At 38.1% G+C, this 13,811-nt stretch overlaps 1 protein-coding gene across 1 annotated transcript in view; it reads left to right on the forward strand.

Moving 5' to 3' along the window:
* dchs2 (dachsous cadherin-related 2) overlaps nucleotides 1-13,152 on the forward strand; it is a 72,592-nt gene extending 59,440 nt beyond the window's left edge. Inside the window, exons 13-20 of the mRNA XM_077232399.1 lie at nucleotides 1,314-2,165; nucleotides 2,370-2,483; nucleotides 3,001-3,212; nucleotides 3,432-3,583; nucleotides 3,773-3,903; nucleotides 4,042-4,328; nucleotides 4,451-4,592; nucleotides 6,753-13,152. Of these exons, the coding sequence (XP_077088514.1) occupies nucleotides 1,314-2,165; nucleotides 2,370-2,483; nucleotides 3,001-3,212; nucleotides 3,432-3,583; nucleotides 3,773-3,903; nucleotides 4,042-4,328; nucleotides 4,451-4,592; nucleotides 6,753-9,361 (4,499 nt within the window). The 3' untranslated portion in view covers nucleotides 9,362-13,152. The remainder of the gene's footprint in view (nucleotides 1-1,313; nucleotides 2,166-2,369; nucleotides 2,484-3,000; nucleotides 3,213-3,431; nucleotides 3,584-3,772; nucleotides 3,904-4,041; nucleotides 4,329-4,450; nucleotides 4,593-6,752) is intronic.
* The last annotated feature ends 659 nt before the right edge of the window (nucleotides 13,153-13,811 follow it).

Here is a 13,811-nt window from a genome sequence, read left to right on the forward strand (position 1 = left end):
GGGCGGATCGCGGTTATATCCGTGGATGCTGTGAATAATAACATTCCAAAAATTGTGGGTGGATGAAAGATAAATCATTAACTCTCATCTCACGGTAAAATGCAACAAACTTGCATCACTCTTTTACTTTAATTTTCGACAACAACATTTAGCCTATCTCTTCAAGGAAAACCAATCAAAGAAAACATGCCTAGAGCACATCCTAGTGGTCATTATAGAAAACACAAAAGGAACCTGCATGAGACATTGCTTAATAACTTGACAGGTTTATCGAAAAATAGATAAGTATCTTAATATAAATTATTCTGATATGAGTGTTTTCCGACGTAATGGTGGAAGCAATTTTCCATAAAATTAGTTTTAATTATCAAAGCTAAGCGCAACAAATAGCGGATCAAGCTGTAAGCTGTCAGTCAGTAACGTTTAACTGCTTTAACGTGCTTACAGAGCTGCTCGTTTTCGTAATTTAAATCTCACACTTTAATCATATTTATAGCTCCTAACTTAATAAAACACCCGGTGTTACTATAATGAATGATAACCTCAAAATGTAGATCTGAATGCAGGTGCAATGTACTTTATCTTAATTAAATACACATATCTTGCCTTTGCTCACGTGCCAGCAATTACCCCTCTGTGTGCCATATAGGTTGCCGACACCTGGAAAGGCTATTTAAGAAACTTATTTAAGAAGAACTTTTGCATTTAAATAAATGTTCTTTTAAAAGCAGCCTACTTCAGTGTAATATAATACCATATCATCGTGCTTAACACTGAGAATTGGAATAGTTGTAATGTGACAATCGGGTGTGGGTCAGGTGCGGATATTTAAATCAGAGAAAATCATTGGTGCGGGTTGGTGGCGGTTGGATTATTTGCTTTTAACAGTGGATTTGGGTGACGTTAGAGCTGATCCGAGCATCTCTAATACATTGCGTTACAAACAGTAATGATGGCGTCGTTTTACCGCCTCAATACAAGCCCAAGTCCTTATCCTCTGGAAGTGCATGCAAAGTGGATTTGATTTCACAGCACAGAAAACAGCATATGTCAACAGCACAAACTAAACTCTTCCAAGCCTCAGCTAGCACTTTAGTGTTTGAGGGCGGGTCAAAGTAGACATTGTTCACGGGGCAGCCAATGAAGACATAAAAAATAAAAAATAAAAAATCTAAATCTAAAATTAAAATTAAAAGAATATTACTGATCCGAAACATTTGAATGGTAGTGTTTATACAAAAAATGTATACTTAAAGAAAACCTTTCAGGGTCTGAATCAGTGCTTATGTCTCTTTTTCATCCACTATTATAAGCTGAAGAGTGTTTCAGCATTGACGCTATGACTGGGGCGATCAGCACCATTAGATTCCTGGACAGAGAGGAACGATCCAACTACTCCCTTCTCATCACTGCTACTGACCATGGGCGTCCACCTCTGAGCTCCACTGCACTACTGCACGTCACCCTCTCAGATGAAAACGATAACAGCCCCTCCTTCACTCGGAAAAGCTATCATGCCAGCATTAGTGAGGGGCTCCATTTGGGTTCAGAGATCCTACATCTGATAGCATGGGATCCCGACGAGGGGCCCAATGGTGTAGTGACCTTCTCCTTGGAGGAGGAGAATTCTGGAAACTTTTATGTTGATGGTTCTACTGGTGTGGTAAGGCTCACAAAGCCATTGGACCGTGAAACTCATTCCCAGCATGTCTTCCACGCTGTAGCTACTGATGGCTGCAGCCAAGGTCCACGCAGCTCAATCGCTACAGTTACAATACATGTAGAAGATATTAATGACAATCCGCCTACATGTGTTAAGGAACCCATGCGGGTGTCAGTCTCTTCCATGACCACACGTCCTAATCGATCCATCATAACAGTTACAGCCCAAGATCCAGACCAAGGAGACAATGGGACAGTAGTGTTTAGCCTAGCAGAAGAAGATGACCTGTTTCAAGTTGATGGGTCTGGAGCTGTCAGGTTGAAAGTCCCCCTGAGTAATGAGGTGTTTGGGACAAAGCTGCTCCGGATACAGGCTGTGGATCTAGGTAAACCTTCCCTCACCTCTAGCTGCCTTCTGCTCATTCACCTTAAGAGTGAAGAGCCGCCATTGCGGTTTACTGAGGAACTCTATGAAGTCACCATACCAGAAAATAGCAAAACAGGTATACTTTGAGCAACTTTTTTTAAGCTTACAGATTTTAGATGTTTTTCCACCTTTGAGATATTTCTCTTGACATTTCAGAATTGATTTACTTTAATGTCATTTACTTAGACTTAATTTTCGAAAAAGCTTGTATTTCTGAGAAGGTCAGTAATTGTGGATGCTGAACTGACTGTGTTTGTGTGTACCACTTATCATTTCTAAGGCTCTTGGGTTGCAAATGTTGTAGCTCATGACCAGACAGCAGATGAAGGAATGATCAAGTACAGTATTTTCGGCGGCAGTGAAATTGAAGCCTTCACTATTAACCCAATTACAGGTGAGAATTGTATAGGTATCATCATAGTTAAAAAGTGTTAATAAAATGTACTAAATTATTATTATTGTTGTTGTTGTCATCAGCATTATTATTAATGGCATTTGTAATGATGATAATACAGCAATACATTATTGTTATTATTATTATTATTAGTTGTTATTATTAGTGGTGGTACTTGTAATGATGATGATACTGCAATAGATTAATATTATTCATGAATTTTATGTATGATAATAATAATAATAAAAACAATTCTTTAAAATAATTCTTCAGTTCTTTTGTCCGTTTTTTTGACAACAGAATAAAAATGTTACGTATACACCTTTCAGTTACGCACTTTTAAATTCTACATATTTCCAGTATTGAGAAAGTAAATGTAACAAACAGTTGTAGTCGTCAGTTGTCGTTTAGAATAAAAAAGTATCATGCTTTGAAGTATAAAGTTCTTTGTAGTATAAAGTATGTGGTCCAGGGGCATTGTCAAGTTTTTAATTTTCTGAAATATCACCATTGACAGGTGATATCACAGTTAAGGAGCAGAGACTGGTAGACTTTGAGGTACAGGGTAAAATTTACCTAGTGGTTCTGGCTGAAAATGGACACCAAACAGCGTATGGCAGGGTGGCCATCACTCTGCAGGACATCAATGATAACGCACCAGTTTTCAAGCAAAGCTATTACAGAACAGCTGTATGGGAGGGTCAAATTCACAACACCTATGTCATGCAGGTACAAATTTTGGGATTTGTTTGACCATGCCATGGTCAATATGGTAATTATGATGAAATTATCTTGTAACTCTGATTCACACAATAAAACAAAATGACTTTATTTTGTAATCAAAAATAAAATAGAATCATGTTGTGTATGATGATCAGTTTAACCAAAAAGATGTTTAACTTACATTTCAGATCCCAATTTTAACATTATATGACTGTAATTTTGTAGGTTTTAGCGACAGATTCTGACAGTGGTATAAATGGGCAGATCAGTTACTTCATTGTGGATGGGAACCACAATAATGCATTTGTGATCGACTCTGTTCGTGGGATTCTTGCCACAAATGCGGTCTTGGACAGAGAAATTTTCTCATCCTACAAGTATGGCAAACTTTCTTGACTTCTTTCACAATTAAGTTTATATGGAAATGGTCTATTGGAAATTAATTGAACAATCATGGAACAATCATGGAAGTCCTTTAGACATTATATCATAATTATTTATTTTCCTGTTAGCCCTAAAGGTTTACATTTCTATTTTTAATAAAAACAATTTTTTTTCAAATACAGATTAATTCTTCAGGTCAAGGATATGGGAAGTCCTCCCCTTACAGGCACCTGCACTGTCCGTGTCCAAGTTGTAGATGTAAATGATAATAGTCCTACAATTCCATCCATGGAACCAGTGATCATTGCAGAAAGTAAGAAACTTATTTTTGTTTACTGATACAATGTCTGCATTTTCACACCTTTCTTATTTGTTTGAAAGAGTTTTAGTATGTGTTCAAAATGTTAAAGTACAACACACTGAACATATTCTTTCCTTGCCATCTCTACAGATCTTCCTGTTGGCTACATTGTCACCCAAGTGATTACAAATGATGTAGACCTTAGTCCTTCAGCGACATACAGATTCAAAGATGAGGATCGGACAAGCAGAAGGTTTGCAATTGACCAGTACTCTGGGGTAATTACCACAACTAAAAGCCTGGACTATGAAGATCAAGCTGTCTATACATTGAGAGTGGAAGCATCAGACTCTGTCCATCAAACTGAGGCCGATCTCACCATCCAGGTGTTGGATGTCAATGATAACCCTCCAGTCTTCTCTCAGGAGTCTTACCAGGTAAACATTTTATATTAAATTATTTTTAGAGGTCTTGATCACTTTTTAGTATCATAGGTTACAAGCATGCACTATTCATGCTCTTCTTATAGTATTGACCATCTTTTGCTGCTTACATCCAGGTTTTGTTGCCAGAGCGTACATCAGCAGATACATATGTTGTGTCTGTATCGGCAACTGATAAAGACTCTGGCCAAAATGGAAGAATTTCATATAGACTTCTTTCCAACCCTGTGAGAGGGTTCTACATTGATCCTGACAATGGTAATTTTCCACAAAAACGTTTTGCTCACAAATCTCTAACTAAAGTAATACAATAAAGCAAGCTTGCTTTTATACAACAGTTTGATGGTACAAGTGTATAAATAAATAAGAAACAATAACGGAGTGTTTTTCAAAACCCTCTTTTGTGTGAAACTACTTCCTTCTGCCGCAGAAACAAATCTCATGTTGACAGTCTAACAGATGAGCCCAAGGCTCAGTTATTCTAAAACTTCACTTTAGAACTAGCAACAAAGGATCGCAGAGTTGCTTCATTGAAGATTATTGTATTATGTAGAGTATTATGAGAGAGATATCAACTAAGCGAGTGTATTACCTGCATCTGATTTAGCATTTAGCACAAGTCAATCTTATGTTCATAATAAATAATCAGTTTGAATGTCTGCTTATAAAACTATTGACTCATTCATAAAGAGAGATTTTGTTATCATCTAATGCAGTAATAATGTATCTTTCAATGAAGTCGAAATCATAAATCACCAACAGACCCTTTCTCGATACCAAATACGACATTTTATTTATATAAAATAAAATATTATTTAAAGAACAATAATATTTAAATGAACAATAATACCCAATATAAAAGTATACAAACTTTGTACAATTAGGAAATAAACACAGGCAAACAATTCAGTCAAAAGTACAAAAGCAGCGCTCTAGTTAGTACAGGATTTAAAGGGTTAGTTCACCCAAAAATGAAAATGATGTCATTAATGACTCACCCTCATGTCGCTCCAAGCCCGTAAGACCTCCGTTCATCTTCAGAACACAGTTTAAGATATTTTAGATTTAGTCTGAGAGCTTTCTGTCCCTCCATTGAAAATGTATGAACGGTATACTGTCCTTGTCCAGAAAGAAAATAAAGACATCATCAAAGTAGTCCATCTGACATCAGTGGGTTAGTTAGAATGTTTGAAGCATTGGAAATACATTTTGGTCCAAAAATAACCAAAACAAGACTTTATTCAGCATTGTATTGTCTTCCGGTTCTGTTGGGGATCCGCGTTCAGTGACGCTGCTGACGTAAGACGCTGCTGACGTGTGTCTGGTGCGCCCGAGCTTCGTTTACAGTCTGAGAGAAACGCACGCTGGAAACAAAACAATCTTCACAAACATGTCTAAGGATTTCCACACGGAGGAAGACTTGCATTTTTTTGCCCAGCCATATTTATTTTAACCCGAATACACGGACGCACCAGATACACGTCAGCAGGGTCTTACGTCATCAGTGTCACTGCGGACTCGTGAACGCGGATCCCCAACAGAACCGGAAGACAATACAATGATGAATAAAGTCGTAGTTTTGGTTATTTTTGGACCAAAATGTATTTCCGATGCTTCAAAACATTCTAACTAACCCACTGATGACACATGGACTACTTTGATGATGTCTTTATTTCCTTTCTGGACAAGGACAGTATACCGTTCAATTTTCAATGGAGGGACAGAAAGCTCTCGGACTAAATCTAAAATATCTTAAACTGTGTTCTGAAGATGAACGGAGGTCTTACGGGCTTGGAGCGACATGAGGGTGAGTCATTAATGACATAATTTTTGGGTGAACTAACCCTTTAAGTTAAATAAAAATATACAGTTATGAAACTTAACTTTAACAAACGTCTAAACAAGTTTTCAAAATGGCACTATTTTTATATATAAATCTCTCGTTTGAGGTCTAAGCAATTACATTCTGACCTAAAAAAAAACTCTGAAAACTATGTTCCGTGACACAACTGTAGTATTTGTAAAATTATATTGGGTTTGCGCCTCTGCCATTGACGCTCGCTGTGAGGAATGCTGTTAGTATAGATGCGGCATAAAAAAAGTGGCATGATACAAATTGTGATTTCCATGTGAAATTATCACATGCCTGGAAAAGGCTCTAAGCCAATTAGATAATTCGAGAACCCGAACTGTTGTATAAATGCTAATAAAAACAGAAAAATGGAGCATATATGCAGTATAATATAATATGTATCTTAGAGATCTACAAAAGTAATTATTTTTATTGGGATTTTATTCAGTTATGTAAATTAGAGTGGTTTTAGTTTTACCATAGTTCAATTCAGTGTGTCTTGCTATAATAATAAAGCAATCCTGTGTGTAAAATTGCATTTCTATTGAATTTTCTACTGCCTACAGGTGCATTGTTTACGAACAAGCCTCTAAACTATGTTGCAAATGGAAACATGTTACGGCTACTGGTGGAGGCGCATGACAGTGGTGACCCCAATCTATTTAGTGTCACTTCTGTGGACATAGAGGTGGTGGACTTTAACGATAATGCCCCCTTCTTCACACAGAACTCATACCAGGTGAGTGTACCTGAGGATGTATCTGTTGGAAGCACTCTACTCATTCTATTAGCAGAGGACAGTGACTACTCAAATATGAACACCCATTTGGAGTATGCAATCATAGCTGGAAATGACGAAAGGCGCTTCTGCCTTGAAGTTGTTAGCATTCCAGCTGAAGCCGACAGCCGAACTGCTGGCCAAGTAGTGCTCTGTGATACACTGGATCAAGAGACCACAGACACTTATTCATTAACTGTGATTGTAACAGACAGGGGAACCCCACCACTGAACAGCTCAGCTGTAGTGTCAGTCAAAGTCCTTGATATTAATGACAATGCACCTATTTTCAGTAGTCCAGAGTATCATGCACGGGTCATTGAGAACAGTCCCATAGGTACAGCCCTTATCCATATATCTGCCTATGATCCTGATCTAGGGGCAAATGGGACTGTAACGTACAACATCATCTCAGGTAACAGCAAAGGCTTGATCAGAATGGACTCTCTAACAGGTGTCATTGAAGTTAATGGGACACTGGACTATGAAGAGAATAAAAAAATTACCTTAACAGTCCAAGCATCAGATTGTGGTGCTCCAAGTGACAAAAAAGTATCATTTGCGGTTGTTTACATATTGGTACTTGATGAGAATGACAATTCCCCATTCTTCATGTTCCCTACCTACAACTGCTCGCTGTCTGAAAACCTGCCGGCTTTTACCCCTGTGTGCACAATACATGCTGTTGATGAAGATGCAGGAATCTTCGGACTACTTACTTATTCCATTTTAACCCCTTGTTATGTGGACTATGACAGTAGCAACCCAGACAAGAAAGAATCCTTTGGTATTGATCCTCTTACTGGAGACATCTACACCAAACAGATGTTTGACTATGAAGGAGAGAGTGAATTCTGCTTTGTAGTAGAGGCACGTGACAAAGGAGATCAAGTGGCAACCTTGAGACTACAAATCGAAATCGAAGGCATTGATGAGTTCAGCCCCATCTTCACCCAGAATGTGTACCATTTCTCTCTGCCGACTAATGCCAAGGTTGGCCAAAGTATTGGCAACCTGATGGCTATGGATCATGATGGTGGTCTGGATGGCTCAGTGGAGTACTCTTTAGTCAACCCTTCCCCATTTTTCAATGTCAACAAAACAACTGGCTGCCTATATATCTCAAACTCTGTGTATCAAAGAAGATCGAACTCAAACGAGACAACAGAGGACTTGATAGTTCTAGCAAGCAGCCCCAAACTGAACTCCAGGTCATCAACGTGTCATGTTGTTGTGAACATATCCAATTTAGCAAAGTCTCTGGCAAATGTTGATCTCAGTGTCCACACTGCCAGTCTCAGTGTGTCGTTGATAGTGTTCCTTCTACTTTTAATGAGCTCCGTTGCTCTTGTTCTAAGGCACAGGTCCAAAGAGAATGCTGTAAAGAAGGCAACCTCCTTATCTGCTAACCTTAACCTTGAGACTGACTCTTTAGGAACAACAGATGGCAACCTTGACAGCAGTATCCATGGTATTAACCTCCAAAATTTGCAAGAACCATTAGACACATGGGGAAGATTGGATATCCCAAACCCTTCAAGAAACTCAAACTCAAAAGCCTCAAGTGGAAGAGGATCAACTGAGGAAGAGACTGCTGAGGATCAAGAGATCAAGATGATCAACAAGTTTCCATGTTACAAAAAGCTTGGCTCTGTAACAACACAACAGGCATCACGAGTCTCAGACTCAGGGATTCCTGTGGACTCAGACCAAATCTCCTTTCACTCGGTAGATGAAGACCCACTTTCTGGTGCTAGTATTGGTATAGTCAGAATAGTGGATATGCCCAGTTCTGATAGTCTCCATAATTTCAGGGATGAAGGAGGAGGTGAGGGAATGCTTCCTCAGGTAGTCAACATGAAGGAAGTGGAAGAGGTCATAAGAAGGTGCATGTCTATGCCTCATAACCAGGGTTCAGTTGAGGGCTCACTCACCAATCTGATTTCCTCTGAGGAACAGCTACATGGGAGCTACGGTTGGGACTACTTTCTCAATTGGCAGCCACGCTTCCAATCTTTGGCCTCTGTTTTTACAGACATTGGGATGCTTCCAGATGAAGGGATGAGAGCCAGAGATGTGGAGCCAGAGTCACAGAGCCTTTTGCACCCACCTCCTCTCATCACAGCAGTTGCCCAACCAGGAATTCGTGCGGTCCCTCCCAGAATGCCCCATAGAAGATTGCCCCTGGTCAGATTGCCCACATACACCAATACTTGCACTAGAAACACAGAGCTGACCCATTCAGCAATGACTCCTAGTTTTTCCCCCTCTCTGTCATTACTTACCGTTAGGACACCCAGTACCTCCCCAGTGGTTTCAGAAACTGGTTTGGGATGCTATACAAAAATAGCAACACTGCCAAGAGATATCTTGGACGATGCAGAGATTCAAGTGTAATCTTGTGTTTCAAATATATATGTACATGTGTAAAAATCTTCACTTTTTTTAATTTAGAATGTGCTTTTGTGTTTTGGTATTCTATGAATTATTATTTGGTGTTGTATGAAAGATTACTGTAATGACTGGTATTTTTTATAAATAATGCTACTAACCAAAGTTATAATCATAATATTTTATTGTTATAAAAAATACAGCACACAAACATTTTTATTATGCGAGTTTTTCTTTTATAATTTCTAATTGTTTTAATGCTGCTTCACTTAAAATATTCTCATTTTATGTTGCCAAATATTTGCTTTGAAATTTCTGAATTGTGGTGGTTAGGAAGCAAAAAGATATGCAAGGATCTCTATAAGTACACTTGAGTATATATAACTGAACAAGCACTTTATTGTACATTATGGAGTACCTATAAGTACTAATAAGATTAAGATTAAATTAAGATGAGTTATTAGTGATGTATTGACCAATCATCATAATTATCTGAACTGACAAATATTTGCCACATCCGCTGGCCCAAATATGTTGAAGCCTCCCTTCAAAATCTTCATGCAAGCTGTGTTGCTATAAACTCAGTTTGGTCTCAAAGGTGCTTGGATTGTCATCACACAGCTACATGTGGTATCTTTTTTACTAATCTCTCCTATCTTAAGAAGTCTACTGCATCTCGTGGAAGTGTCTGCCTCGATACAACCAGATTTGCACATTTGATCACCCGTTCCGTAATCAATTTATTTCTATTGACTATTTCAATCTGAATATGTGCTTTGCCAGGCTACACTTATATTGACCGTAAATTGTAATAATACTGTGAGTTTTATGGATATTTTAGAATATTTTAATTTTACTTAGAATGTTACTTTTCCAACACACAAACAGTCATACATTAGAGGGTCAGCAGCTGGGCTCCAGGCTTCCAGCGCTTCAGAGTCGCCCCGGTTCATTAGCCTCTCTACTATGCCAGTTACTACCTTCACCACAGTTCCGCCTCCTTTGTCCAGACCCTGGATTCTGTCAAACCGTCACTCAGGTCTCCAGCCTGGCTCCTCCCACCTTCAGGAAATGTTTCTAATCCTAAAGTTCTTTTTAGAACAACTAAACCTACTAGTAAAATTAACTGTTCCACCACTGAGCAGTGTAACAAGTTTCTCATTTAAATGACATCTAATTGAGAATATGTATAACTATTGCTTGTGATTCTGCATCTAAATTAGTTGAGTTGCATCCTCTTAATTTTCCTGTCTGTTTTTTCAGGTTTTACTGTTGTAATATATTTCTAAATTAGTCTTAAATAATTCTAGCCTACTACTTGAATACCTGATCCTCTTCTCACTATTATTCTGAAGAGCTGTTTGACAGCTATATCGTTCCCCATATTACTGCTATTGTTAAAGGGTTAGTTCACCCAAAAATGAAAATGATGTCATTAATGACTCACCCTCATGTCGTTCCAAGCCCGTAAGACCTCCGTTCATCTTCGGAACACAGTTTAAGATATTTTAGATTCAGTCCGAGAGCTTTTTGTCCCTCCATTGAAAATCTATGTATGGTATACTGTCCTTGTCCAGAAAGGCAATAAAGACATCATCAAAGTAGTCCACGTGACCGCAGGGGGTTAGTTAGAATTTTTTGAAGCATCGAAAATACATTTTTTTCCAAAAATAACAAAAACGATGACTTTATTCACCATTGTATTCTCTTCCGGTTCTGCTGTCAATCCGCGTTCACGAGGCCAGTGACGCTGCTGACGTAAGACGCTGCTGACGTGTTATCTGGTGCGTCCGTGTATTCGGGTTCAAATAAATATGTCTGGTTAAAAAAAATGCAAGTCTTCCCCTGTGTCGAAATCCTTAGACATGTTTGCAAAGATTGTTTTGTTTACAGCGTGCGTCTCCCTCAGACTGTAAACGAAGCTCGGGTGCACCAGATAACACGTCAGCTCGTCTTACGTCAGCGGACTCATGAAAGCGGATTGACAACAGAACTGGAAGAGAATACAATGCTGAATAAATTACGCCAGTTCTTAAAAAGCCAGGGAGTGATATAGCTGATATGTCCATTTACAGGCCTATCTCGAATTTGCCATTCCTTGCGAAAGATCTAAGCACGTTCTTGATCTCAGAAGAAGTAGAAAAAACCTGAACTTAGGTAATGGAGGTTGTTGTAACAAATTTCATAACAGTGCATCCCTTGTTGTTACATTATAATAAGTCATAAACAAAATAGTTTTAGCATATACTTTACAAAAATAGTTGATGGTGTAATTATATGTAGAACAGATACAAGGGGAAAAAACTTAATTGTTTTTTTCTCTACTGGAGTAAAATTTTGAACCAGTCACAGTACTTTTTATTTACGTGAAACTTAACTTAAAGGGACATTGTGTAGGAATTTCTCCCATCTAGCAGTGAAATTGCATTTTGCATTCAAACGAATTGTGTTCTTCAGCGCCTCGCATTTTGAAATGCGTGTTGCATTTACGGTAGCTGTTATGTACCAAAAAGCTATGACAGGATGTCTTCTAATAGCACTTCGTTGAGTTTTCCTTCGGGTGAACAGGTTTGTTATTTCAAACAAACTGCAACTTGACACAACGTACAAACGAATGTTACAGTGTGAATAATAACAGTGCAATGCAGCCTTTTAAACTTGCCGGGGCAGTGACAAGCGCCTCTCACTGCTCTGCTCCTCCGTTTCTGCTGCTTTCAGTTACGTGACGCTGGCTCTGAACGAAAACGCGTTGTGGAAACGCATTGGCGTAGTACTTTTTGCCATTATAGTTCTTCAAGATGGCAGATGGACATGGAAGCCTCCGTGGACCTACCCGTCACATGTATATAAAGATATTAAATTCTTCGTTCACCAGGATAAGTCAGATAATTGGCAGAGGTATTTGTACACCATTGAGGACATATTTATGAATAAAAATATTGATTTTAGATGTTAAAATACCTAAAAAAAACTACACAGTCCCTTTAACTTGTGTCTTATGTTTTATTTTAAATAGTTAGAAGTTTAATACAGGAGTGGGTGCCTGCACAAATTTTCAGGCCTGCAATTATAAGAAAATCTCCTCAATATTAGAATTTCTCTCACTTTTTGTTTCTTCAGTATGTCAAAACGTTGAATGAGTCTACTGAAATTACAGAAATGACCTCATGCAAAGTATAAACCGCTTGACTCTTCAAGCCTGTGTGTCACATGACCAATATATTGCGGCCAAATATTTTGTTTATTGAAGAAGTGGAACTAAGGTTTTGTTGGAACAAAGAGGCAGAGCTATGTTCTTATAGCTGAGTTGTTAAATGTGGCCACCTGTTTGCCAATTTGCCAAGTTCCAGAACCATGATAAGGGGCTCTAAAATCATGAGTGAGGTGGCAGAAATGGCTTAGCCAATTTAACAACTCCTATAATCCAAACTCAGTAAAAGCGCATGACCACATTTCCCACAAATCACCCGTTACCGTCTATTCATCTTTTACTTTAAATGTTTTCAGCTCAGCGGCTTTGAAAAAACAAACAAACAGTGGAGCCATGACACTGGTGACAACAAACAAACAATGCAATCTTTGGACACCAAGGAAGCTGTTATGATAAGTGTGGAATGTGTGTATGATGTATTGATCCGCTTGATTTTCAGGCCCTTCTTCAGTATGTGTATTTGATTACTTGGCATTTGTGAGTTTCACATACTGCATCTATTTTTTTCTCCCTATTATAAACACATTTAATTAAAACTCACTTTTTTTTTTAAATAAAACTAAATAAATATTTTATCATGCCACTGTGGAATCTGATCACTTTCTTGCATGTGTTTTAGCAATGGTGTTGGAAGACGGCAAATTAACCTTTGGTTACTAAAAAAAGCCTGAAATACATTTTAGGATGCTACAGTATGGGTGTATCACTAAAAAAAACACTATGAAGCAGCTCTTAAATGTGTACAGATGTGCTCCAATGTGGATAGCATGGATAATTTTCAGGCTTGGACAGACTTGAGAAACAATTCTAATCTCAAACACAGAAGCATCGTAACAAAGCATCTGGGAGTGTTTCTTTTCTTTTTCCTAAAATACATAACCTCATATTCAAACTCATCCCCAACTTAACATGCCAAAACTGCCTTCTGTGTTTCTTTTTTATTTTATCTGTGTGTTTAATATGAAAACGTAAAAATAAAAATAAAAAACTGCAGAGCTAAGATACATGTCTTTGGCGATGGTTCTGAAAATACATTATTGCCTAATTTGAAGCGTATTGCTAATTTAAAATAAACACTGTATAAACTACAGACCATCGATTTCAAACATTCATTGTCCATATCCATCCAAACATCCAATGTATCTAATTTGGAAAGTTCAGATTTCAACTGTCCACCCAACCATTTTCTGGAATACCCTCATTTCATTTCAGCTTGTGCAGAAGCCATCAAAAGTTTATTACACA

This window comes from Siphateles boraxobius, unplaced genomic scaffold (genome assembly GCF_051911475.1).
Source record: "Siphateles boraxobius isolate OS27281-9 unplaced genomic scaffold, OSU_SipBor_1 17, whole genome shotgun sequence".
NCBI classification, from domain to species: Eukaryota; Metazoa; Chordata; class Actinopteri; order Cypriniformes; family Leuciscidae; genus Siphateles; species Siphateles boraxobius.